This window comes from Malus domestica, chromosome 06 (assembly GCF_042453785.1).
Source record: "Malus domestica chromosome 06, GDT2T_hap1".
Classification (NCBI taxonomy): Eukaryota; Viridiplantae; Streptophyta; class Magnoliopsida; order Rosales; family Rosaceae; genus Malus; species Malus domestica.
In genome coordinates, this window is record NC_091666.1 from 24,930,558 (window position 1) to 24,958,433 (window position 27,876).

The window sequence follows — 27,876 nt, forward strand, 5'->3', positions numbered from 1 at the left end:
TTACTTAGATGATATAGAGCACGTGTGACAGTGGGCTTCACACATGGACAACCTAGCCAATCTAGACCCTGAAACTATATTGTCAATGAAAAATGTAATCCAAACTCTTTATAACTCTATACAAGGTTCCTCAGCCTATGTTTGGGTGAGATTTCCATGTCCTAGTGAATTGAGTCCAAGTTAGTAAGGAATGAACCATAAAATGCAGATATTAGGGGATTAGCAATTTCATCTTTGAAAACTACAAAGTCATGTGAAAGAGATTTGTAAATTGCTACTTAAAAGGTGTCATTTGCAAATCCCCCTCAGTTTTTTGTAATGCTCATAAAGAGCATTGCTAATCCTCTCTATTTGCGATTTACGGTCCATTCCTTAATAATTCGAACTCAATTTTTTGAAATTTGGAAGTCCCTCATCTAAATACAGCCTTAATTCCTTAATATGAAACTTTTTGACTTGTAGCTCGCATTCTCACGCGGATAACATAAGAACTACATTGAATGTAAGTAAATAAGATTTAAACTTGGCGCATATATATATGTCAACAAAATATTGCCATATCCGTTGAAACTTTAAACATATGACTAATTATTGAAAGAAAAAAAAGACTATTAGTTTGTGTCCGATTATTGTTTAATAAATTAATTACGTACGTAGTGTTTGGTACATATAACCTATGCCACAAAGTATTCTATTGAGTTTTCCCATTTCATCTTCTAGCTTGACTAAACTACTTAATTCGACACAATGGGTAAATCTCTGAAAGCATGCACATGTAGCTACATTTATCAATTCTCCTACATCACGCTCTTTCTATTACATGATCCTCTAGTACGAATAATACAATAGCTAATCTTACGAATTGAAACTTATCCTCACATTAGCTAGCATCTTACTCTAACACAAGGGTGTATATTCCTAACTTAATTTAGTCTTGTTTTCTTTTCGTTTGAAGATCATAGCTAGAGATAAAAGCATCATCTGTGAGGATTTGGAGTTTTGTCCAACATCAGAAAGTTAAGAGATTTTGTATATACATATCAGAAGTTTGACTACTTATATTGCTAATTGATCTTATAGTGAAACCTTATGTTTCTTCATGGTATTCGAGAAAGTTTGGAGCATGTGTAAACGGTCCATGGCCACACACATACTCCACGTTACCTGACATGTGTTGTCCATGTGTTCGAATTGAGTATTGCCACATGTGAGGGGGCACGTGAGGACGTGCAATTTTATTTCATATCAACAAATTAAGCACATTGCATGTATTTATAAGGAGTTAGGTGATTATTCGTATAGATTTTTTGGCCATTTTGAGAGAGAGAGAGAGAGAAGCAGTATATGGGATATTTTCACTTCATCCTCATGCTCTAGAGAGAGAGAGAGAGAGAGAGAGAGAAGAGCAGTTATGGGATATTTTCACTTGATCCTCATGCTCTAATCTTATCTTTATTGGTAAAGGGGTTGCTTTTTCCACACCATAATTGGTACGTACACGTTAGGTGAAGTTGTGAACCAAGCCAAGAATGTTACTGTTTATGGACACTAGAATAACAAATTTGTACCAATGTCATAAACTCATGACCAAGCCAACGATATGTTTTATATAGTGCTTAGCAGGTTTAATACACACTCATCTACAATATTGACATCATGATGATCAATTGCCATGATACCAAATATACGATCAAAAGTCAGCAACATGTTATCATTGAAGCTTAACCTAAGGACATAATTACAGGTTAGAAATTAAGAGCATGCATGTGACAGCCCTCAAAAAATTCGACAACAAATTAACTCACTTTAATGGAAAGACATGTTTATTTAAGTAAAGATAATGGTATGACAATGCCACACTATCTCAGTTATCACCTAATTCATTTATTATTTATTATTCATTACAAGTATTCTCATTTAAACATAAACGTACGTACGCACTTCCTATATATATTTCTTATAGGTTAAGCTACTATATATCGTATATAGTATATATGTCGTTTCAAGTGCTTCCCTTACACCGACAAGTGGCAAAGCGGGTCCGATGATGACGGTGATGACGACGATTTGGTGAAGTTCCACAGATCATTCTCGTTGTTGTATACTTCGGATTGATGATCGGATGATCTACTTGTACGTAGGTATGGATATGATAGCTGTACGTCATTGTCTTGATCATTAGGATGAGGAGAAGAACAAAAGGCCATGTTTGGATCGCCAAAGCAAGACAAGTGTTTTGGTGTCTCTTGATCTTGGCCATTGAGTTGACCTAGTTGGGATGCCACAAGCCTATCAAGGGTAGCCCAGTCATTTAGCCTTGTTTTGGGGTACTCATGATCATCGACTAGGTCATTATTGTGACAACCATTGCTTGGTTGGTTTGTTGAAGAAGGCTCAGTTTCTATGAACATGTCGTCAATGGCCGAATAGCAAGCTTTGAAGCTACGTTCCTGATCGAAAGTGGGAAGGTTTGGAAGAGTTGGGCTCTCAAGCCTTGGCAGATGCATAAATCTTTCTGAGATGTTATTCATGGTTAAGGATTGATCATGATTTTCCAGCTTGCAAGTAGTCCTTCCCATGTACATCAGTATTTGATCAAGAACACCATCGTTTCTTGAACCATGCATTTGGTTGTTTGATGAGTCCATGGAGAAGGAGGCTTTAGGGCTCTCTAAAGCTTTCTGATAGTTCTTCTTCTTGAATACCCGGCAGACCACCCACCCTTCTTCGGTCATCGACTCCCCCATTGAGCTAGAAACCTGTATGAATACACATATAGTACGTACTGAATGTATGAGAATATCAATAATTGTGTACACACAGAAGTATGTATGTGAAGAAGAATATTATAAGGGGATAGTTACCTTCCTACTATGATCCAGTGAGATTTAAACAGAGGTAGTTTTGATATGTTAAAGAGAAGCGTATACGTATAATAAATAAATAGTACTTTGTGCAATCGACACAAGAATGCAAATTGGTGTTTGATTATTCTTGGAATAAATGAAGTGTTTGAAAATTTCGATTGTGTGAAAGTTGAAGAAATGGGGGGACTAAAAACTTACGGTGGTTTCATGAGTGTTGCTTTCATCAAGCCTATATTCATGCATGATCCAATCTGACTTTTGTCCATGAGGAGCTCGACCCTTATAAAACACAAGTGTCTTCCTCAATCCAATTCTTTTGAAGCCGCTATAGATGATCTTGTCCCGCCCGGTGGCCTTCCAAAACCCAGCAGTGGTTGCCCGATTGGTTCGAGTTCCGGTTGGGTATTTCTTGTCCTTGTGACTGAAGAAGTACCAATCATTTTGTGGAGTGGAACCTATTTTGCACTTCTCTGCATTATGTCACAAAAATGAATGAACCAATCCGATTTCCATGAACCGTGACTCTTATTTATGAAAATTTTACGATGAGTTTATATATATATATATATATATATATATGTACCTTGAATGTCCCATGGCTCAAGCTTATTAAGATCAACTTCTCGAATTACATCAAGATCAATCCTCTCAAAGGCAACTTTCTTCCTAAGATAGTAGTGAAGAAGCTCCTCTTCGGTTGGATGGAACCGGAAACCTGGGGGAACTTGAGATTGACCATTTATTGATAGACTCATTTGATCATCTGACATTATATCAAAGATAAAAACAGAGAGACAAAATATTGGTAGTGATGAGAGAATTGGAGATGACGAGAAGCGAATCGAATTGAAGGAGAAAACACAAAGGAGGGGTTTGATTTCGTAAAGGGTACACCGCAGTCATGATTATTTATAATGGGAGTAGTGCATGGAAGGGTCCAAAAATGCATGAAAAGCTTAGGTATCATGGTTATTAGTGTACTTAGAGTGGGGTCCATCCCTTGAAGAAGAGCCAACCACCTAAACTGTAGAGACTGAAGAGTGAGAGAAAGGTTTAGGAGAAATTGTGTATCGACATCATTCGTTACGTGATTTATTATTTTAAATTCCGAATATTATTTAAAACTCGACATTAAGGAGACTGAAGTTCTACTTATTCTAAAATGGTGGTTTGTGAAAAGTGTGTAGAGAGAACGATTGATGCAGTGGATTGAGATACGTGGATTTCAATACTATTATTTTCTAAATTTCGCCAACTTCTCCTCAACATGGGATTTCAATACTTTTATTTCAATTTTTAAATTTTAATTAGTTTAGCTTTTTTTATTTGGTTTCCCTTGACAAAATTATCCCTGCTACTTTGTTTCTATTATTTTCAATCAGTTGTATTCTTTTTTTTTTGTTTTAAAGATTTTTACGTCCAAATTTTTTGGTGAAGCCTTGAGACACTAAAGTAGTTTTCTGGCATTCTAATTTTTTTAGAGTCAATGAACAAAAAAAATGAAGGTTATAATTTGGGTGTAATAGATATATTATATTAGTGGTGTTTGGATACGCTAAAAATCTCTTCTCTCTTAGACATCGAGAGATTTTTCGGTGTGCCAGAAATGCGACTCGATATACTGAGTGTAATACAATAAATTAGAAACTTGAAAACAAAATTTCTAACCAATTATATTATGATCCTATACGGACCGTGCTTTCGACACACTAAATTTTTTTATCGAGGTCTAGAAGCTGGTGGACTAGTCTAATATAGGTTGTAAAATGGGGTCCACATGAAAAAATGCGTTAGAGGCATCAATATTATTGTGAAGTCAGTGTGTGGGGGGGGCACACATACATCTCAACTGTGACCCTCGACCTTAATATCTATATGAAAAGCACCTCTAAAACCACCACTAGCTAGGCACTATATTCCTCTTTGATCAATCCCTCCATTGTCTTCCTCAAAAAAATCTCTCTCTCTCTCTCTCTCTCTCTCTCTCTCTCTCTCTCTCTAACTAAGAAGACTTGTGCAACCACCTCAACGACAAGAAGGGCAAGAGAGAGACAGAGATGATGGGGTCGGAGCCACTGAGCTTTCATATGGTCCCTCATCAGAAAAAAGACATGATGACCTTTCGTGCCGGAGAGATTTAAATTAGTTGTGGATCGAATGTGGTATGTGCGCAATGTGGATCTCCTATATATTTTAATACAGTTACACTAAACATATATTGCATTTCACCATGTGAGAGGCTAGGCTCCACATAAACTTAATGATTCAACAACACTGTAAATAACATTACTAAATTATAAATGATCATCATAAAGTGGTATTATATTTATGTTCAAGGTACAAACAAACTGCACAAATGAATGAGTGCAGTACATGCTATATCAGGAAATCTGGCTGGACTATACAGGAACATGTGGAATAAGTCCAGTGCCCTATTTCATCGTGAAGTACTTGCATGGGGTACGTTTTATCATCCATATTTGTATGAATGGTACTGATGAACCCCTTTGCAATATCCTCCGGATCTTGTCTACATGAATAACATATGTAACTGTTGATTCTTTCAACCACGCTTGTGGTATTTTACATATTATTAGTAAAATAATTTCTAAATTTACGAAAGGGAGGATTGAAATTCAAGTTTAGAGGCGAACATGTTACCTTAGTCAACTAACATACCCACATCTACACAGGGCTGTCTCTGAGATTTCGGGAGCCCTATGCGAAATTTATAAAGGGTCCCATTTTTAAGATAGTTTTTATTTTTTTAAAGTAGGACAATATATTGGTACTAGAAAATAATAACATAAATCAAAACAAACTTTAGGACTTACTGTAAGTTTACAAATGTCATTAAATAAGTAAAAAGAGTTACAAATATAATCTTCATGCTGAATAATACATAACAGTTCAATCTTAAGCAACCAAATAAAGAAAGAAAAAAAGCTTAAAAAACTATAACCTTAAAGTTTCACTTGAATATATAGCATTATTATACAATAAAATTGAAAAGAAAATCATTTTTTAAGGTGTTGTTATTGGCTCTCCTACTATCTCATTGTGCACTCCAATTTTTTTTATTTGGAAAGAAAATAAAATTTACACTTATAAAAAGTACACTATAAGATTTTAAAGTGCTAATAAAAGTATTTTTAATATATAAAATTATAACATATAAATATAAGATACCAAAATTTTTTGGGGGCCCTTCAAATTTGGGGCCATGTGCGATTGCACTTTTTGCTCCCCCTCAACGCCGCCTCTACATCTACAATAGTTCGAGTAATACTAAACAGGAAAAATATAACCATGTATGAATTACTATATAGATTTGGTCAAGTTCCATTTTATTCATTTTTTTCTCCTTCATATTTTGCAACTATGGGATAAAACACATACAAGTGGATTATGCTAGTTTGATTACAAATTAAACAGCTCATCTCCTCCTCTCACATTCTCTTATTTTGTCGTTCTCTTGCTATAAAAAATTAATATAAGATGTTGACGTGACTTAACCGTGACCATTCAAATAGGAAAGGAGGGAAGGAGAGGGAAAAAAGAGGAGAGAAAATCCTATTCTGCCTACCGGCGGCTAATGTTAAGGCCTACAGCTAGCTAGGAAGGTAAATTCTAGGCCTACCGGCGGCTAATTTTAAGGGCCTACATATATATATATATATGAAAGTAAATTCTAAGTATTCATACAGGGACGTCGATTATGACTACGTGTGTATGGCCGTGAACGTAAAGTTGGCTGTTGGTGCAAGACTTGGAGACAGCATATATATATATATATATATATATATATATATATATATATGTTATATTCAAAGGTTGATAGAAGACCTTAAATCAAAACTTATACATTTTTTCTTCATACAATCGAGTGAGTGATCTCCAGTTGGCACGTACGAATTTGTGAAAGCTTAATTATGAAAATATTTTCTTGTACAAGGTTTTTGTTATATCTAAAATAATTTATGCTCAAAAGTTGTTTTTGGGTTTGCTAGGAACTACTATATGCAGAGCACTTTGTTTATAAGCGCTTCTATTATGAAAATGTTAAAATTTTATAAAAAAATCAAGTGCTTTTTAAGAAAGCAATTGGAAGTGTTATTTTAAAAAAGTATCCATACAACCCATATGCACTTTCAAGTTTTTTCTATCAACGTACACATAAGTGCATTTCCTTGCTCAAAATACACTTTATAGCCCTTTCACAAACAAATTTCAAGTAGTCTATTGCTTTGTCATTTGTCTTTTTATATTTTGTGGAAGTAGTGAGCTCTGTTCTCTACTTGTTTTTTTTTTTTTTCAAAATCTTCCATGAGGAATGAGTTCCACACATGTCCTGTAATATATAACAATAATGTTATTTTTACCATATTTTGGTGCCACAATTGTATACCACCTTAGGTGACATCTAATGTGGATAGTCACATCATCTAAATTAATTAGCATGTAATTTCAAAACTTTAATCAATAATTAATAAAAAGATTGTTAATTAAATGATGATTGTGGTATACGAGGAGTTTCCTTCTTCCATCTAAGATTATTTAAGTGTTTTAATTAATAAAAAGATTGAAATTAAATGATGTAGCTTGTCCAACTCATCTACCACCTAAGATGGTAAAGAAATGTGGAATGAAATTGTGGTAAGAATAGCATTACTCAATATATAATGTTTCCAACCCCTTGTGAAAGTTAGGAAACACAAAGTTGAATTTAAAGTAAGAGAAATTAGGTTTCTATTCATTTTTTATTTTATTTTATTGATTGAAATTTTTTTTCCTTTTAATTTTTATCAAGGTTATTTAATTTTTATTCATGTCATTATTTCAATAATAATGTATTTACATGTTAGCATATTTAAATTTTATTTCTTAAATATATCCATTTAGTATTAGAAATATTACATTTGGTATATTTATATTTATGGCTAAAATTTGTGCCATATTTATGCCATATGTCACTTAGAACAACGGTCTAGTGGTATTCCTCTTCACTTGCAAGTGACAGGACTTAGGTTCGATTTTCTGTAAATGCGAATTTTTGAACCACATTATTGCTAGCCCATTGTGAGGCTAAGCCCATCCCCCCTAGTGTAGGTAATATCATCTGTTAAAAAAAAATATTGTACCATCTATTCCAATTTTAATTTGTACCCATTTTCAGTTTGCGACTATTTTCTTAAATTATATCAGTTTCCTTTATAGTTTGATTTGTACCCATATATTTAATTTCTTTCTATGCCTATATTTTTAAACTTTTATTTGTACTCATAATTTTTTTTTTAATCTTTTATTTGTAGTCATAATTTATTTATAAGTACGCATTTTCCTAAAAAAAACCACTTGTTATGTAAAATGTATTATTTTTTTTAGTAAAATGTATGCATTTTTTTAATGTAAAATTTATTCACTTTTTTTAACTAAAATATGTATTAAAAATCCTTACAGGTATAAACTTTGCATGATCATTGGGAGGAGTTATTAATTTTTTAATTAATATTAGAATTTAACATTTTATTTTCAGTCAAAGTATTCAAATTAATAAAGTTTCCGTTTAAGATTTTAGTAAGTTAAGTTCTGGTAAGCAAAATTTTCATTTAAAATATATCTTTTTTTTTTAACAAACGATATTATCTACACTAAAGAATAGGTGAACTAAGCATCACAATAGACTAATAATAATGTGGTTCAAATTCGCATTTGAACTTCATGCAGATCTCCATTGACCAAAATATACTCCAATCCAAAGAATAAATGGTTTTCAGTACTCCCTTGATTTGAGAGACCGGAAAGTAGTTGAATTTTACACATTCTTAAATCTGAAATTATTACATCCAAAAAAAATCTGATACTCATTTTACCATATTTAAACTTTTGTAAAAAAAATAATCGTCTCTCTCTCTTTCTTCTTCAATTCCTTTTCTTCTTAGTATGCCTCTCCTCCCTCTCTGCCCAGTCTCTTCACCAAAATAAATTAGGCTTATTTTGAGCTACGTTCCTTGTAACTTGATTTTAATTCCACTTTACTTTTTAAAATTAAAAACTTGCCACTTTACTTCTTGGAACTCAATTTTGATCTCACCTTACCCCCTGAAATTCAAAAGTCACTGCCTTACTCCCTAGAACCCAATTTTGAAACCACTTTACTCCCTGAAACTCAAAACTCACAACTTTACTCCCTGGAACTCCAAATTCACTTTACATTGCCTTATTTATGTTTTTTAGATTAAGTTCATCCATTCAAAATTTATAATTGGTAATATGTCAAATTCTCCCATGAAAAAATGGGTAATAAAAAAGATTAAAAAGAGCCATCTTCTCTCTTTACCAACCACCTCCATTAATTAAGAACATAAGAAATAACGAAATCAATAGAACTAATGATAAGATGGCTGGAGATGGAAGGAGAAGGGATGAATGTATGGACAACGATTAGATAGAGACAGAAGGGAGAAGAGATGAATGTATGGATGACCATATTCTCTCTTCACCAGCCACCTCATTAAGAACCATCTTTCTTCCTTTTATTTTATTTTTTATTTTTTTAATATGTTATCCAATGTTCGATTTTTTTTTGTTTCAATTTATGTGGCACTATTTGATTGGATATGTAAGCTTTAATACTTGTGTCTAGTCAGCCATAAGTGGGCTGTAATTGTGCCACATAAGTAAACTTAATGGTTGTTTGACAGAATACAAACAAGCTAAAGTAGAGTGATGAATATTGAGTTTCAATAAGAAAGTGACGACTTTTGAGTTTCAAGGGATAAAGTGGAATCAAAATCGAGTTTCATAGAGCAAAGTGACGACTTATGAATTTTAGTTGGCACATCGGGATTGAAATCGAGTTCCATAAAATGTTGCTAAAAATAAGCCTTAAATTAAAAGGAAATATAAATGATGTCATCCCCCCATAATTTGCGTAATCAAAGTATAAGGCATGCCATTTTTTTTCCCAAAAAAGGTTCCATGTTTATTTTAAGTAAGCCACGTTTAACTACCTAAGTCACTACAAATCGCATTTGTAATCTTTGTTCAAGATTTTTTTCTTTCAAATATATACTTATAACAAGACACCCTTTTGGCCACTAGTTGAAGATTTTAGTGCTGCTTTCTCAGTCTTTCTGACCCTCAAACACAACACTGCACCCACAAAAATAACGGTAGAGCGCACTAGCTACCATTACCAATATATATTACATACAAGGTTTTCTGTTATCAGATTTTTTGTGTCTTTGCCATAATCATGAGATTTATTCCTCCAAATTATATTCTATGCCCTAATCATGGTTTATGAGAGACTAATTGACTTGGCAACCACCTCTCTTACTAACCTGCACTGGACAGTGGACATCTCATCTCTCCCTTTCATCTTATTACTTCCTGACTTCAACTTCTTGTTTGTTGTTGGTTGTGTAAAATATTTCTGATTGATTACTTAATGACACAATATGATCTCTAAATTCGATATATAAAAATAAAATTAAAACATGTGAAATCGCTAGTTAATTAATTAATTAATGGTCACCAAGTGACGTGTATTATGACAAATCGTGAACAAATCCCAAGTATAGAGAGGGACAGAGTACGGTGGTGGGGGCTGATACATTAAAAAAATACAAAATCAATACAAGCGATGCTGATTGTTGAAGTGTGCTGTCCATGACGTAATATGTGTGCTTGAGTGGCAAACGTATAAATTCTCTGGTTTTGTCGACTCCAGGTTTTTTAATATATATGTTGAGAGTTATGATATGAAGGTAAAATAGTCTTATATTAATTAAAAGATAAATTTTGTAAGAGCTTATAAGAGGTTGATGTATTTTTCATATTGCTAATTATTTTTATGATAGAACCTTAACTTCTTTATGGTATTAAAGCAGGTTGATTCATGTGTAAAGTTTAGCGACCACACATGCTTCACGTCACTTAATTTGTGTTGTTCACGTGCTTAACTTAAAAATCTGCCACACGTGTGGGGTTTGTAAGAATGTGAGAATTCATGACACGTATTAAGTTTATGACACACACAAATAGGTACATAAGCTTTGAACTCGTATATTGAGTCACGTCGGCAGTATTGATCCTCATCAGTAGTATTTGTTTCATATGAAAATGAATAATTAAATTGTAATTAACTTAGTAATACATATAAAAATAAACCTATTTTAGTTCTTTTTCTTCTTATTTTTATCTCTTGATTAGTCTTTGATTTCTTCCATGGTAAGATTAGTAACAAGAAAAAGTGTATAAAAAGAAAATAAAAGTACGGAAAAAAGCTTTATATACACCAATGATTTGAAATGTTGGATCATTACGGATGCCAATTAATTAAGTAGAAGAGAAAATTGTAGGATCCCTGATATGCATAGGCATTGAAATTTGAGGTGAGTTAATCAACACATACACATGCATGGTAAGTGTTCCTCTACTATAGTGGTGGAAATGAGTGTTGTCTTTATAGTATGGATTGGGTTCAAATCTGGTCGGCATCATAATCCAACATCTAATCTAACAAATCTATAATATGATAAAAAAAAAAAAAAAAAATCAACACATGCACATGCATGCATGAAGGAAACAAATCCAGCATATTTTTATGGGTTCTTTAGATATAAACTCTTACAACTCTTATTTCCTAGATAAAAACCCACCTAGTTATAAATATCAAAATAAAATCCAAATTTAAAAATGACTGCCAAATATAGAAGTAATTGACCTATAATTACAAAATATTTACAATTTGTACCACAATATTCAAAATAAAAATAAATAAATGTTATTACTCACCTTAATTACAATGAAAATATAATTATTGCACATATTATTATCCCAAACACACACATATATACATTCCAATGTATATATTACTACCATAAGCTCAATATATATATATATATATATATATATGTACACATATATAGTTTACCTATGTATATAATATTACTATACATTCACACACACACACACATACATATACATGCACAGTACTACATATATGATCAAACATATTAAACTAATTAATCAACCTATATTTAAATTTATGATGAGCAAATAACATATAATTTGTAGGTAAATTAATATGGAATCAAATAACTTTCTTTTATTTCGTAGGTAATTTATTTTCCATGTATTATTACATATATTTGGCACATTTTATTATTATAAGATATATGTCCGAATAATAGGTAAATTAATCTTGAATAAAAAAAACAATTGCTTTATTTTGTAAGTAAATTAATTTTGAATCAAATAACATTTCTTCATTATATAGGTATTTTATTTTGTATGTATCATCATATATATTGGGCATATTTTATTATTATATGTACAAATAATAGGTAAACTAGTATTGAATAAAATAATAACATTTTTTATGTAGGTATATTATTTTGCATATATTTGGGTTTGCCTTATTATGTAGGTAAATTATTTTGCATGAATTTTATGTATGTCAAGCATGCTTTTTTTGTTGTTATGTGTGTGTGTGTGTGTGTGTGTGTGTGTGTGTGTGAAATAATTTATCTACATTTATACGTAAAATATAATTTTATTGACTTAACTAAGCATGTATTAATACATTTATTAGGCATGTTTTATTGTTATTATATATTATGCAATGAAGTTATTTTTTTTTATTTTTGTAAAATCATTAATTTTCCCTTACAATTTGCATGGAATTAATTGTCAAAATCAAACATTCAAATAGGGGTGTTTTGGGCATCAAAAATTTTTAAATGTGTAAAGTCAAATATAATTAAGGAATTTGCTGATGTAGAATCTAGTCAATGAGTTTTATTCTAGTAAAAAACTTATGTCGGGTTTTATTTGGACAAACTTAAGTTTCAAGGACTAAAGTCTTATTTTCAGTATTTTTATTTATTAAGATGAACATGTTTGTTTGAAGCTTAAAGGTCAATCCTATAAAAAAATTTACTCATTTTATTGTTTGGGAAATACTCGTCTTTGAAGATAGACATAAATTGGACACGAAAGAAAGATGAAACTTAATAAGCTTATATAAAAGTCTGGATTGGACCGTTTTTTATTACTAATGTTTTTGTTCATGGTGCAGTACAAATCCAAAGCTTGAAAACAGGACATGAATTCAAGGTGAATGGGCATCGATTGAAGCCCCACTATGACAACTTTGTGGGAGCATGCCGTGGATGACATCCCCTTGCATGCCGTGGGCTCCAATGAGGAGTGAATGAGTTCTTCGTCCGACTGCACGACGTTAAAGCAAGCGCTTCTTGGGAGGCAACCCATCTAATCAACAAAGGAAGACCAAGAAAGCACTCCAATTCCAGATTTGCGTTCCTAAACCCTTCTCTTTGTTGATTGTTTCGTTTCTGCCATATTGATTTGTTTAGTTGCTGTTTGTTTGTTTATGTTTTGTTTTTGTGAGTTTATGCTTGAAACATTGAGGACAATGTTTGATTTAAGTGTGGGGGGGGGGTAACCAAAGTGTTTTAATGCAAATTCGTAGGGTTTTATCACCCATAACTTCCAATGTTGTTCTTTGCTGTTTTTAGGTTGTTTTGGTGTGTTTTAGTATGTTTTGACATAAAAATTCGAAAATCCCATAAAAAATTTGAAAAAATGTTTTGAAAAACCCAAAAAGAGTCGTTTTAAAGTTGTTTTGTGTGTTTGTTTGTGTCTTAGGGTACCTTCCAACACAATGATGAGGATTCGGTTTTTAATTGCATGACTATTAAAGAGAGTTATAAACATGGATGGAAGTTTGATTTACTCTTTCGTTTATGCTTGGTTGTGGTTATAACTTATGAATTCACATGTAACCACAAAGGGAAAAAAATTAGTTTTTGTAACATGCTTGAAGGAAGGAACTCAAACTAACACTACAACCTTGTGAGACTTGAACCTAAACGTTTATTTGGAGAGTTAATAATTTGTGCATTGTTGTTTTCTAAAGTCGTTGCATGATCTCATTATTCTTTGCTTGGTTGCTACTTAGGAGGCGTTTCATCATTTAGTTCCAAACACTAGAACTCATGCCCATTTCATTCAAAGCATGCTATTGATTTACATAACACATATTCAAGATGAAGTTGTGTGTGACCACCATTTAAGCCAAATTGCCGTGTCCCCCATGTTCATTTGTTTTGTAGGTTTTAACCCCGTTGAGCTTTGTTTAGCCTATATTGTTTGTTAACCCACATTATCCTCACCTAACCTAGATTAGAACTATCCATACCCTTGTTCTTGAAGCATAGTAAAGCATGACTCAAGATGAATTCATTTTGATCAATGTATTGCAGAAAACAAGTGTGGTGGGAGGGATGTATGTGTGTGCCAAAGTATTTAATGTGGCACGGGTAGAAAAGAAATAAAAAAGAGAAAAGAAAAAAAAAATTCGTGGAAAATAGAAAAAAGAAAAGAAAAGTTGTGAAAAGTATGGACAAGAGTGAAAAAGATGGGAAAACAAGCTCTAAAGTATGGTTGTTGAAGAAAGGGTCCAAAACGCTTGAATTTGACCCTAAGTGTTGCATGAATCTTCCCTTTATGTTTAGAAGTTGATTTCTGCATTCTAAAGTGAATTCTAAGTTTCAATTTCATTGCTTTGCTTGCTATTGCTTTAAGAACGTTTGTTATCCCTATCCTTTCTTTGTTAGCCATTACCCTTAGTCCCGTTACAACCTTTGACTTTTATCTTGAGTGTTATGTGTTTCAATTTGTGGAGTTTGAAATTGGTATGAGCATATGGTGTCACTGGTTCTTGCATCTAAGTAGTAGCATTCCATTCATGAGATCATATTTAAATGCTTACTAACTCCAGAAATTGCTTTCTTTGTTATACATATATGTGAACGTTCGTTTTTAAGTCTACATCAATCTTCTCACATATAACTAGTATAAGGTGTGTAGTTAGAAAATCTGAGTGAAAATTGAGTGCATATCTAGTAAGGAATTGAGGAAATTCTCTAAGGCATGTTACTACATTAAAAACATTGTTTTAATTGGTTAATTGTGAACTAGTAAGTAGTGACTATGATTAAGTATGTGCTTAAGTGTGACGATGACTAAAATCTGTGGGAATGATGATTTTTAACTTGTCATGTGCATTGGAAATCCCTGAGGCAATTGTTGGAAGGGTTAGGTTGTGTTTTACTTGTTTTGTTTCGTTTTGTTTACTTGTTTCGTCTTGTTTTGCTCGAGGACTAGCAAAAGCTAAGTGTGGGGGAATTTGATAGGAGCATATTTATGCGCCTTAGTTAGCTAGTTCTTATGCATTTCCATGGTGTTTTCTTAGTTAAAGTAGTCTTTTGAGCTAGTTTTATGTATTTTCAGGTTTTAAGGGAAAAGTATGCAAAGTGGTGCATTTTGGAGCCTTTTGGAGCACAATTGAGCTTGGATTGGACATCACATACTTGGAGCCAAAAGAATGGACGAAATTGAAGATTTAAAGATGATGATTCCTACTTGAACAAGGTTTCCTAGTTGAAGTAGGAAAGTGCCTAATTAAAGAAGGTTTCCTAGTTGAAGTGGGATTCCTAGAAGATTGAAGTTTCCTACTCAAACAAGGTTTCCTACTTGAAGTAGGAAAGTTAAACCTCAATGGCCTTAAGTTTCAGCAACAAAGAAGTTTTCCAAGTCTAAGAAAGAAAAGGAATCTAAGAAGAAGAAGGATTGACAAAGACAAACTTTCCTAATCCTAATGCATAAAGGTTCCAGCTGCAAAGAGGAGTCCCAAACACTTTAGGACACCTTATCCTTATTTTAGAAGTATGTCGTGCATTTTCCTTTGTCTTGTAGGGTTTCTAGAAGCCCTATCCAGCCTTGCCGTGCCTATCCCTTCTAGAAGACCCTAGTTCCTTGCCTTGCAAGGCTTTCTAGAAGCCTTATCTTCCTTATCCAAACCTGCCGCACCCCCTAGGCCTTTTCCCTTGTGGATTCTGATTGTTTTAAGCCTTTTTTCTGATGGATTTGGGTTCTAGAAGCCTTAATCTGATTTACCTAGGGTTTTAGGTGCTTATATATATATATATATATATATATATGTATTTACACCCTTTGCCGCAAGGACCACCCTCCATAATTCATTCTACACGCCAGAAATCTTCCCTTGTTCTCTGCCGCAGCTTCATCACCATATATCCATAATTCCTGACCATCATACACCTTGGCTGCATCATCCCATCCACCCTAAACACTACTACCCCATTCCATATCCATTCCTCTATACAACTACCATCCAAAACCTGTCCCTGGACCTTGTGCCACAGCAAAGAGGAGGAGGAGAAGCTTGGACGTGCATGCCATTCAATTGTGGATTGCTGGACGTTTTAGGTGTTGTCTTGCCTTTGATTTCAATGTTTAATTTCAATACTCTTTGTTCTGTACGTATGAGGAACTAAATCCCCCCTTGGTTAAGGGGGATTCGAAACCATGTTTATGCTTGCTATATGATTTGATTACTTCTAATTGCGTTTCATAAGTTGTGAATTCAATTTGCTTATCTACATGAATTAAAACTAATTTGTGTGTGTTGGTTAAGAGTGCACGCTTAATTTTCATGCATAAATCTAATGCTAGGATATAAGGGATTTTCACCTAATCGTTATGAACTTATATTCACAAGTAGTAAAGGTTGTTGATCACAATCGTGTTAAGTAAATTCTTGGCATAAATTTCATGCAATTCATAGTAACAAGTGCCTTGTCAATGCTTATGGTTTTCGTAGAACTTAATGATTCTTGCTTGTATCTCTATTATGCAATTCATGTAGGGAACTTGTGGGGAATGCTTTGGGTTGTTGTATGCAATCATCCAATTCAATAACTTTAGGAAAATTTGAGGGTTAATTAGTGCAATTCACGGTTAATCTGGGGCGTTGAGAATTCATAATCTATTGAAAAGCAATTGGAAATCGTTTTGTGTGCAAGTGTGACATGTGTGGAAAAGAACCCCTTAGCTAGCTTTCCATCCATTCACTTTAATCAAGTTCGTTTTAAAATCTGTTTAGTTTACAAAGTTTCTGTTTTGTTTTTAATTTCGTCAAAATCAAATCCCCTTTATTTTGAAGTGTTAGATTAGTTAGAAATCAATTTAGTTTGTGTTTTTTAGTGTCTTGAGTCAAGTTATAACCTATTTTCGTCCAAAATTGTGTTTTGTGTTCAAAACTGCCCAGATTGTGTTTTTAAGGCAGTTTTGAGTGTTTCTGTGCTGTTTTGAGTCTTTTGGTTTGTTTTAGTGTTTTAGAGTTTAGTTTTGCATTCTTTAAGTCTAGTTTAGTGTTTTAAACTTTATTTTTACGTTTTGAGTCAGTTTTCAAGTGATTTAGCAATCCCTCCTAATTTCCGGCCTAGAACGATCCCTACTTACATACTTTGCTACAATTGATAAAAAGAGGGTTTAATTTGTGTGCTTATATATTTCGCATCACTATGATAACACCCATAGACTAAGGAGAAAAGTGAAAAGTATGCATAATGTCTAAAACATACGTCAAATAGGATGAAAGTAGTGAACTCAACGGAGTATGATCATCCTAGGATGGGTGCCTCATCAAAACCTCGTTAGGTAGTAAAAATCCAGTAGGAAAAATGCTCCTAATCGTAGGAAAATAGTACATTAAGATCAAGTGAGTATGCTTCAGAAGACTCCCCCTGAGTTAGACTAACTTCCAAATAAGAGAACTACAAGCAATTCAACTCAAATAATTTACGCATACCAATTCGTTGGACGAGCTTCTGAAAAGTAGACTTGGGCAATGACTTGGTAAAGAGATCGGCCAGGTTGTCCTGGGAACGGATTTGCTTGACTTCAATGTTCTGATGCTGTTGTTGCCAATGAGAATAAAAGAACTTTGGCGCTATGTACTTGGTGTTGTCTCCCTTCTTTAACTACTCGATACATGTTGCATTGTCTTAAAAGATTGTCGTAGAAAGGTCAACGATGGTAGTAAGACCATTAGTGCTTCGAATATGTTCCATGACTGTTCTCAACCAAAAGCACTCACACGATGCTTCATGCAGGGCGAGAATCTTAGCATGGTTCGAAGAAGTCACAACTAGCATTTGCTTGGTAGACCTCCAAGATATAGTGGTGTCTCCAACGGTAAAGACATAGCCCATTTGAGATCGTGCCCTATGTGGGTCAGATAGCTATCCAGCATCTGCGTAACCAACAAGGCAGGAATCAATCCGAAAATTGAGGGGGGCGGCAACTCTCCAAGATTCACGGGTATAGAACAAGCATAAATTTTTTGTACCCTTGAGGTAGCGAAAAATGTCTTTAACACCATTCCAGTGTCTACGTGTGGGCACATTGTTGCATTTAGCCAAAAGATTAATAGCGAAGGAGATGTAGGGTATAGTGTGTTAAGCCAAGTACAATAAAACCCCAATTGCACTTAGGTATGGAACTTTGGGTTCCAAAATCTCTTCCTTATCCTCATTTGGATGGAAGGGATCTTGTTTAGCATCTAGAGTTTGAACGACCATAGGTGTACTTGACAACTTCGAGTTGCAACACCTTTTGGGTGTAGTTCGATTGATGTACTAGGATTCCATCCGAACAATGCTCGATCTCCAGGCCGAGACAATATCGAGTTTTCCCAAGATCTTTCATCTCAAATTCCAATTTCAAGTGAGCAATAATTTCATCAAGCTCTGTGGGAGTTCTAATGAGGTTCATGTTGTTGACATAAAATGTGAATTCTTTATGAAAACGCATGGGAATAATTCGTTGTTCACATAACCCTGACTTGTCAAATATTCACTCACACGGTTATACCACATCTGCCTGGGTTGTTTCAATCTATAAAGTGATATCCTCAATTTGATAAAGATAATGGTCTAGAACTATTTAAACCAGTCAATAAAAGTCATTCTAGAACTTTCATGTAGATTTTCGTATCTAGATCCCTATAAAGATACTCAGTTACCACATCCATAAGCTGCATATTCAGTTTTTTGGAAACTACCAAGTTGATTAGGTAATGGAACATTATGACGTCCATTACGAGGGAATACATCTCTTCGTAATCAATCCCAAGGCATTGATAGAAGCCTTACGCTACGAGGCGTGCTTTGTATCACATTATTTCATTCTTCTCATTACGCTTCCTCATGAAAACCCACTTGTAGCCCACGAGCTTCACATGTGGTAGAGTATGAGCTATAAGTCTAAACACCTTACGTTTCATAAGTGAATCGAGTTTAACCTGGATTGCTTGTTTCCAGTTTAACCAATCCGTTTTACGTCGGCATTCATCAACGAAATGTGGTTTAATGTCATCACCAAATATGATATCAGTAGCTACTGTGTACACAAATGCATCGTCAACGATCATCTCATTCTGATTCCAAACCTCATCCAATGCTGCGTAGTGGACTGAAAACTCGCTATTCTCTAGAGGTCAAGTTATCTCGTCTAAGACATCACCGTAATCTAGAATAACCTCATGCGTTGGAACAGATGAGTAAGAGATGTCAAATTCAAACTAGGGTCACTAGTTAATGTCGATTTCCTCTTCCAGGGTTGTGAATCATTTGAACCAAAGGGTCTGCCACGCTTCAGGATTAGAGCAAATGATTGGCTAGCCGCCAATGTACTATACCACATGGAAGTTGCAGCCTCCCCTCATTCGAGGACGGTCTGGCCTTCCCAAGTAGGATTATGACATACGTGGGGTACATCTATCCTTGCAGGTGCGTTTGCAGTAGATATATGTGATCTTGTCACCTTAGCTAGATCAGTAAAAGCATATGGCATGCTCTGAGCAATGCTTTGAAGATCTATAATTCATTGCACCTCAATTTCAGACTAGGCAATGCGATAATCTAAATAAGACATAACGGGAGCATACCACGATAATTCGCGGCGTTCTCCAGGAACATTAGCATGCATATCTCCCCCTAACGGCTGGAAGACTGTCTGATCAAAGTGACAATTCGCAAAACGTGCGGTAAAGAGATTTGCTGTCAAGGGTTCTAAATAGCAAACAATTGATGGTGAATCATAACCTACATAGATTCCTATTTTTCTTTAAGGATCCATTTTGGTACGTAATGGTGGCGCTATAGGCACATAACCTACGCATCCAAACATACATAAATGCTACATGTCAGGCTTGTATCTAGTAACCAACTATAACGGTGAATAAGGTTAGGTAGCAGTGAGCCTCAGATGGACCAGCATAGCTGCGTGCAATATTGCATAGCCCCAGGCAGATCCCGACAGTTTGGTTCGCATAACCAAAGTCTGAGCTATCAATTGAAGGCGCTTTATGAAAGCTTTTGCCATGCTGTTTTGGGTGTGAACATGAGGTACAAGATGTTCCATTTTAATCCCTACTGACATGCAATAATCGTCAAAAGTCTGTAACATAAACTCTCCAGTGTTATCCAGTCGAATTAACTTGATCGGATAATCAGGGTGATGAGCCTTTAGCTTAATAATTTGTGCTAGGAATTTCGCAAATGCAACATTACGTGTGGACAACGGGCAAACATGTGACCATCGTGTCGATTCATCAACCAACACCATAAAGTATCTAAATGGTCTGTATGTTGGTTGGATAAGTTCACAAATATCCTCTTGAATCATCTGAAGAAACTTAGAAGGGTTGTGAATGATCTTTGTAATCAAGGGTTGAGTATTTAACTTCCCTAAAGAACACGTTTTGCATGGCGAGAATCCAATGTAGGGAGGTAAATGATGCCCATGTGATGATTTGAGGATACGGCTCATCATGTTTTATCTGGGATGTCCCGTACGGTTATGCCAAAGCAGTAAAGTGGTTTGGAACTCAGGCACAGGGCCGGCCACATGGTTCTATGCCGCGAATGGTTATGATCCAACTTTTTATGAATACGCTTCTGGCTATATTTGTACGAAGTGAAACAAAGAAATTTAGAACCATTATCTTCAGTGGTTTCAATACGATATTGATTATCTCGAATATCTCTAAAAATTAGTAACGTTCTTCAGGAACGTGGAGAATAGAGAGCTTCTTTAATGGTTAAGACAGTACCATTGGACAATATGATAATGGCCTTTCCGTATCTTTTAATCAAGTTGGATGAGCCTGAGAGAGTTGTCAGATGTGCTTTCTTAGGTACAAAGTTAGTAAAATAGTGTCACTCACGCAATATGGTGTGCGTGGTAGCACTATCAGCCAAACAACTAAGTTCCCCACTAGACGTATACCTAGAAATAAATTGATTGAATTGGTCACATCCATAAATATAAATCCATTCATTCAAGTAATCAATTCAAGAAATAATATCCATAACTCAAAACAAACCAAAACCAAACAAATAATTCTAAATACTTAGAAAAATTGTCCAAAATTAAACTATAAACCTAGAAATTAGGGGGGGTTCGGCCACTCATGGTGGGTTCAGCCATTAGGGGTAAAACACCCTAAAAACATGTCTAAAATTTATTCGTCCATAGAAGCCGATGCCTTCTGCAATTCTGATATCTCTATAGATGTAGTAGCATCTTCCGGATGTTCCACATATGCAAAGTTAGACTCACGATGGGAATGATACTTGACAATGGCCTCAGGGGTAGCTCAACATACGTGTAACCAATGATCATTTGATCCACAGTGGTAGCACATTTCCATTTCAGTGGAAGTCGATTAGATGGTAGCTTTTCCTTTGTTCTTGAAGTTTGGGGCTTAAAGGGCAAGGGGTTGGCGCTTTTGGGTCACATTTCCCCCCTTGGGTGGGCCTTGACTATGTTAATCTTGGGTTCGTGGTTAGGTTCGTTGTCCATTTCCATGGCCACGACAATTTTTGCATCGTTTGTGGCTGCTAAAATTGGTCGCATGCGCTTCAGGCTCGGCATTTGAACCAATGGGTCGAGCTTGATGATTCTTCATCAAAAGCTGGTTCTATTTTTCAGTGAGAAGTAAAATAGAGATCAAATCCAAAAATTTGGTAAACTTATGTACCCTATATTGTTGTTGCATGATAATATTGGTGGCATGGAAGGTTGAATAGGTCTTCTCCAAGAGATCTAATTCGGTTAGTTCCACTTTACAGAACTTCAGTAGTGATCGGATTCTACAAACTTCAGAGTTGTATTCATTCACAAACTTAAAGTCTTGGAAATGTAAATGCTATTAGTCATGTCTTGCTTCAGGCAAGTAGATGTCTTTCTAGTGATTGAAACGGTTGGCCAGGGCAAGCTAGAGGGTGTGTGGGTCATCCTCAACGAGGTACTCGGTTTGCAGTGCATCATGGATGTGTCTTCGAATGAAGACCATTGCAGTAGCTTTATGAGCTTCGTCAACATGTTTGTCGTCGATAGGTGCCTTGATAATGGCCTTAATACCCTTTGCAGTAAGATGGAGCTTCACGTCTTAAACTCACTTCAGGTAGTTTCTTCCAGATACTTCGAAAACGGTGAAATCGTGCTTGTTCAAAGGCATTACAGGTTTCATGTGGTAAGTTTTGTATGAAAGCTTTGGGTTACAAAGGCACTAAATATGAAACTACAGGTTCAATTTAGTTTTATGAACGATTAGTTCATAAAGTAGAGGTTCCTGCACAAACACAGAATGCAATATGTTGATTTAAGTGTTGTGGATTTGAGTTACTTCGTGAACTCAAGTGTGAGAGCTTCGAGACTACGAAAAGATGTCAACAGTTCAAAGTATAAAAATAAATTATTGAATCATTAATGTCCAAAAGTGATATTTAGGTCAATAATTTTGGATTAATTATCAGATTAATGGACTGCATATTACTTTTAATTAATTCAATAGATCGGGTCCAAACATGATCGATCGTGGAAGCAAAATAATGATAAATGAGTCATACTAGCTTCGATTGGTGATAAACCAAGTGATAATTAAAATAGAATTAATTAGCTTAAACCAAAGTACCCTAAATAAATATTTGGGTATGATTTATAACGTGAAGATGTAAAAAATTGGCATCATGTCGAAAAAAGACATGGGAGTGGGCCATGCAGGTATTGCTGCAGGCTTATTAGGCCTCGGGCCGAGTGGTTTGGGAAGCCCAGTAACCAACGCTGGTGGCTTTGGGCCAAAAATTGGACACATGTGCAGGCCCAGCGAAAGATGGCCTTGGGTTGGTCCAGAAAGCCCAACCGAAACTGGGTTTAGGTTGGGGCAAGCTAAGCCCAACAGTAAAAGCTGCGGGCAAGCGGGACAAGGCGAGGTCAAAGCCCAGCAAACGGCATGAGCTTGCTGCTGGCAGGTTGGGTTGGGAACACATGGACAGGTCCAAGAAAGGCTACAGGCTTTCTGAGGAGATGGGCTGGGCTTTGGGCCCGGGTAAGCTAACCAGGCCGAATGTCTGGTGTGTCTGTGTAGTCGCAGCAAAGTCCAAAGGGCTGTTGCCATGGTCCTGACATCGGAACGACGTTGTCCTGGTGGCATGCTCGACGCAACTGGGCTACAGGCCAGTACGGAGGACAATGGCGGTGCCATGGTGGTTGTGCGGCGACAATGTCGCACAGTTTCCCATAATTTTTTTTGACATAACTAGGGTTTGAAAACCCTAAATTGCTTATAATTTATTTATATGCTTTGACTCACAAATTCCACATAGCAATATAATTGCGTAAGGCATGAAACGTATACAATATATATATCGGAAGGAAAATATAAACATAGAGGGTTCATGCATCGTGGGGAATGTTTTCATGCTTCGTGGAAGTTTCAAATATCTTCCTTTATTTTAAGCGTATCTGATTGGCAGAAAACAAATAAAAGCCTTTGAATTTTGTAGAAGACAGCCTCCTCATAAGATCCTTCAGTTCCTTAGCTGATAACGTGTTGTAGACCTATTTAACTAAGCTATTCTAAGGGAATAGAGAGAGGGAGGCCGGCGGCAATAAGAGAGAAAAGAGAGAGATTTAATTGTGAGGTGTGTGTTATATCACCCCATTGTGCCTTTATTTATAGTAGTAGAATATGTTAAATTCTTACCCTTATAAGATTATAATTCTAATAGGATATTAACTATTAAAGGGAATATAAAAGATATCTCTAAATACATTAGGATTTATACAATCATATTCCTATTCTAAATATGACTGCAACATTAAGAACATTTTTGCATTATATGGAAAAACAAAAACAAAAAGGAGCACACTTGATGAGGATTCTAAATAAAAAAAGTTTTGATAGAAACATATGATTAATTTTTTTAAAAATAATCAAGGCTTATACTATTTCTTAAAGATATTAATTTTTGGAGAGCGAAAACATGGTAAAAAATTGCGTTTAGCTCTTCATAATAATCAAGGCTTATACTATTTCTTAAAGAGTTTGAAACGCATGCTTAACTAACAGGGAAAAGAGTCAAAAGGCTAGTCTTGATCTAGTCATGACAATTTTGTTTATTTTTTATTTATTCTTTGCACAAAGATAAATAAGAAAAAACTTTTTTTTCCTGTTATATTTCCGCTATGAATTATATAGACGTCCATAGTCACACTTTACTACTTTAGGCAGCAGAGGCAAATGATTTTCTAATTAAGGCCCCACTGTACCAACTTAAAGTGTGAATTAAAATTAGTAAGCAACAAGAAGGTCCAATTTAATTTCTTGAACCCTTTTGAACTTGATGATACAGTGATGTATTATCTCAGCAGAATCTTGCTAAAGCAGCTTTTCCTGCAAAATTAAAGTGCTCAGCTTAGCCGTCATGCATAATTATTAGTGAATGATTTTACATACACAAGAACAATTATATATATGGCGGAGATTAAATTTGTAAACAAAATTTTGTAAACTAAATAATATGGAAGTTGATGATTGGATTGTTACTTAACCGTTGATAAACGTGTTCCTTCATACTTGTGATACATCATTTAGTATGCAAATTTTGTTTACAAACTTAATTTCTCTAGCATTACCCTTATATATGTGTCTCAGGTTAGGGGTCCCTAACCAATATAAATGGAGACTAATTAAAATGCCCTTACAAAGACGGGGTCTTTCCCTACCATTTGTGTTTCCACAGATTTTGAATATCACGATTCACGTGGCTGGGGTTGCTTCAAATCTCATGAACTATAGCATTGAAATATGTCAACGTTGTAACTTTCATTCCTTTTCTTTAATTTGATTCTTTCTCCTTTACTAAATTCTTTTTCTTTAACTAATTGTAAAAGTGTGATCAATAATTAATTCATTACAATCTGTGCAACTAAATGATAGGGTTTAGTCTTCACAAAGCTCATCGGGAGGTACGAAGCTTAAATGTAAGCAAAACCATTATCGATAACTTCTTTTTGCATTACTGATTAATTATGGATGCCATGAGTTCATATCTCTGCATTATGAATTAACTAGCTAACCAGATCACCAAAACAAGAACAACTCATACATTATTATCCAATACAGAGCTATGTGTCGATACATACACTAATTTGCAAAGTAAACACCCACACACATATTTTATATATAAACTATGTATGTATGAACCTTTTTAGACATATCAATTATCAAGATCATATTACAAATCTTAATCAAGCATCTAAATGTGGTGAACCTTACATCTCCATTCACACACACACACACACACACACACACACACACACACACACATTATGTAAAAGCTATATATAGGATTATATGTGACTGAATATGTAGTCTGACAACAGAAGATGTTTAAGAGTTTGGCCGCTCCCTCTCTTGCACCGCCACACCTTGTACTCATTATTAAATAGGATTTTTTTTTTAAATGTCATATGAACATACACACTTTTTTTAAGTTATCATATAAACTATATTTTAGGCGATATGTCATATTAACTATCAAAATCATTAATTTGTCATCTCACCCTGACTCTGTTACATTTTTCATCCAAAAAAAGTTATGTATCTTGCACATGACTTGTGTTCAAGGTTATTTTGGCATTTCAACACCTCCTTCCCCTCCTAATAAGTTCCATATATTCGAAAAAAAAAATTCTAGGGTTTCTTCATAAACACAAAAAGGAAGCTGATTTGGGATACAATGATATGAGGGTTTTCCATTAACAAAAGGGGGAACGACCTTCATTCTCTTCTTTGTGTTTTGAATTAAAGATGATCGGCCATGTTAAATTCTCAAAGTTTACCTTAAGGTTTCAAGCAAACACAAAACGTTGTCTAACTAGCAAAAATTTAAGAGTTTGTACTAAAGAAAGTAAAAAACTTGTAAAAAGAATGTCAAAAGTTCAAAATAACCATGAACACAAGTCACGTGTTTCGAGCATGACTTCTTTTAGATGGAAAGTTTATCAAAGTTAGGATGAAATAACAAATTAATGATTTCAAAATGTTGATATGATAAATCGCTTAAAATTTTATTTTATGTGACAAATTGAAAAATGTGTATAAGTTCATATCACATTTCAAAAAAAAAAAATTCCTTACTAGAAGTCACTTACCTATGTTTGGATGAAAGAAATAAACTTGGAATTTGAATAAAAATCAGAATGTATAAATTGACATGCACTAATTCCCTTATTTGGATTCATAAATATAAAAAAATCAAAATTTCTACGTAGAAAAAAAAAAATCTGAATTTGGAACCTCCAATTTCCAAGTTTAAATTTCATGTAAAATAGGTGTCATTTCTATATTTCTATGAGTGAGAGTTTAAAATTTTCTTATTCAAATTTCATTGTTTTTCTAGGTTATCCAAACAAGAAAATTTACAAATTCTAGAAAATAAAGTTCCGTCAATTTGAAATTCCTTAATAATCTAAAATTTCCTGGTCCAAACTCAATGTTAATTTTCAGTTTGATGTCAAATTACACAAACAAGTCTCTAAATTATATACAATATCTCATCAAAAAAAATATTCTATACAATATGAAAGAGATGTCAAGTTCCGCACGTTTTAATTTGCGCATAATTCAGAAAGGAAAAAAAAAAAAGAAAAAAAAAGATTAAACGTTTCTGGAAGGCTAATGTTGCGCTGACACATTTCTTGACAACGCCATTTCATCTTATTAGGACATGCATTTTACAAGGGGACATTGTGAATGCATGTCGCATGCTTGGTACCATTGTTTTTCACAGCCAACTAAAAATCAGCTTAAAGTATTGCTTTCTAGCACCTATGACCAAGGTTTTAAATATTGTTTTTTACGAAAATATTGATATTTAAGAAGATATCGATGAATATTTTAAGAACATATTTTGTATATAAAATAATATATTTTGTATAAAAATTACGTAGCATTTATATGAAATTAACACGATCAATAAGATGTTAGTGTTCTGTTAAGGGAGGAAACAAAGAGATTGACAATATATAATTACGGTGAAGAACAAGTATATCATAGCACAAATAACTACAATAAATGAAGGAAACAACCATATTGATTTTCTATTAAAAAAGATAATGGGCATAGCTATTCCCTAGTGAATAATTTATTTACTCACTTTTTGATATGACACAATAAAAAAATAGCACGTGTTCATTAATCAAAATCAAAATATGAGTACCTAAGTAAGTTGAAGAAGGTTATATTGATTTCTTGTTTACGTACATGCATCTTATATATTACACCTTTTTAGTTCTAACAATTGCAAAGAATTCTATACTCACTATCCAACTAATCAAAACACGTGTTTTGGTTATAGATTAAAAAAAAGTTAGTTTTATTAACACCCCACATCCTTTGTTTTTTTTACCCTAATGAACTTCCTCTTTAACCCTTATTTGTTCAATGAAAATAAATAAATAAGTAAATTGCACCAACCAATCCCTTTACCGGCAGCCAACCACCGTGGTACCACCCTTAAAATGATCACGATAGTTATATTTGGTATATATGTTAAGTTAACCAATGGCTTGATAAAAAAATAAATATATAAATAACCAATGGCATCTATATGTTGTGTTGAACTCTGTTTGTTGACTTGGGTTTTGGTGTGTAAACAAGTTTATTGATTTGGAAGAATATTGTGGAGTGGAGGCGTTTGGTTGGTGATATTGTTTGAAGTTTGACAAAGACTTGAAGTTGGTTGCTTGGGTTTTTGCT

General features: G+C 34.3%; 1 protein-coding gene across 2 annotated transcripts; it reads right to left on the reverse strand.

Annotated features, from left to right (window-relative positions):
- Nucleotides 1-1,805: 1,805 nt before the first annotated feature.
- LOC103409624 (NAC domain-containing protein 43-like) lies at nucleotides 1,806-4,866 on the reverse strand. 2 transcript variants are annotated; one of them, NM_001328763.1, is made up of 4 exons: nucleotides 4,839-4,866; nucleotides 3,451-3,663; nucleotides 3,066-3,337; nucleotides 1,806-2,759 (listed from the first exon to the last, which is right to left on the reverse strand). In NM_001328763.1, exons 2-4 carry the CDS (start codon nucleotides 3,635-3,637, stop codon nucleotides 2,016-2,018), a joined length of 1,203 nt encoding a protein of 400 aa, NP_001315692.1. In that variant the 5' UTR covers nucleotides 3,638-3,663; nucleotides 4,839-4,866; the 3' UTR covers nucleotides 1,806-2,015. The 2 variants fall into 2 exon arrangements, with proteins under 2 accessions (NP_001315692.1, XP_008346654.1); XM_008348432.4 differs by lacking the exon at nucleotides 4,839-4,866 and having other exon boundaries at nucleotides 3,451-3,772.
- Nucleotides 4,867-27,876: the final 23,010 nt, after the last annotated feature.

Excerpts from the sequence above, each read along its gene's own strand:
- LOC103409624 (NM_001328763.1), bottom strand. The coding sequence starts at position 3,637 with ATGTCAGATGATCAAATGAGTCTATCAATAAATGGTCAATCTCAAGTT. Across the intron at positions 3,338-3,450 it reads TGAGCCATGGGACATTCAAG|AGAAGTGCAAAATAGGTTCC; the intron begins GTACATATATAT and ends GACATAATGCAG. Across the intron at positions 2,760-3,065 it reads GCAACACTCATGAAACCACC|GTTTCTAGCTCAATGGGGGA; the intron begins GTAAGTTTTTAG and ends GTATTCATACAG.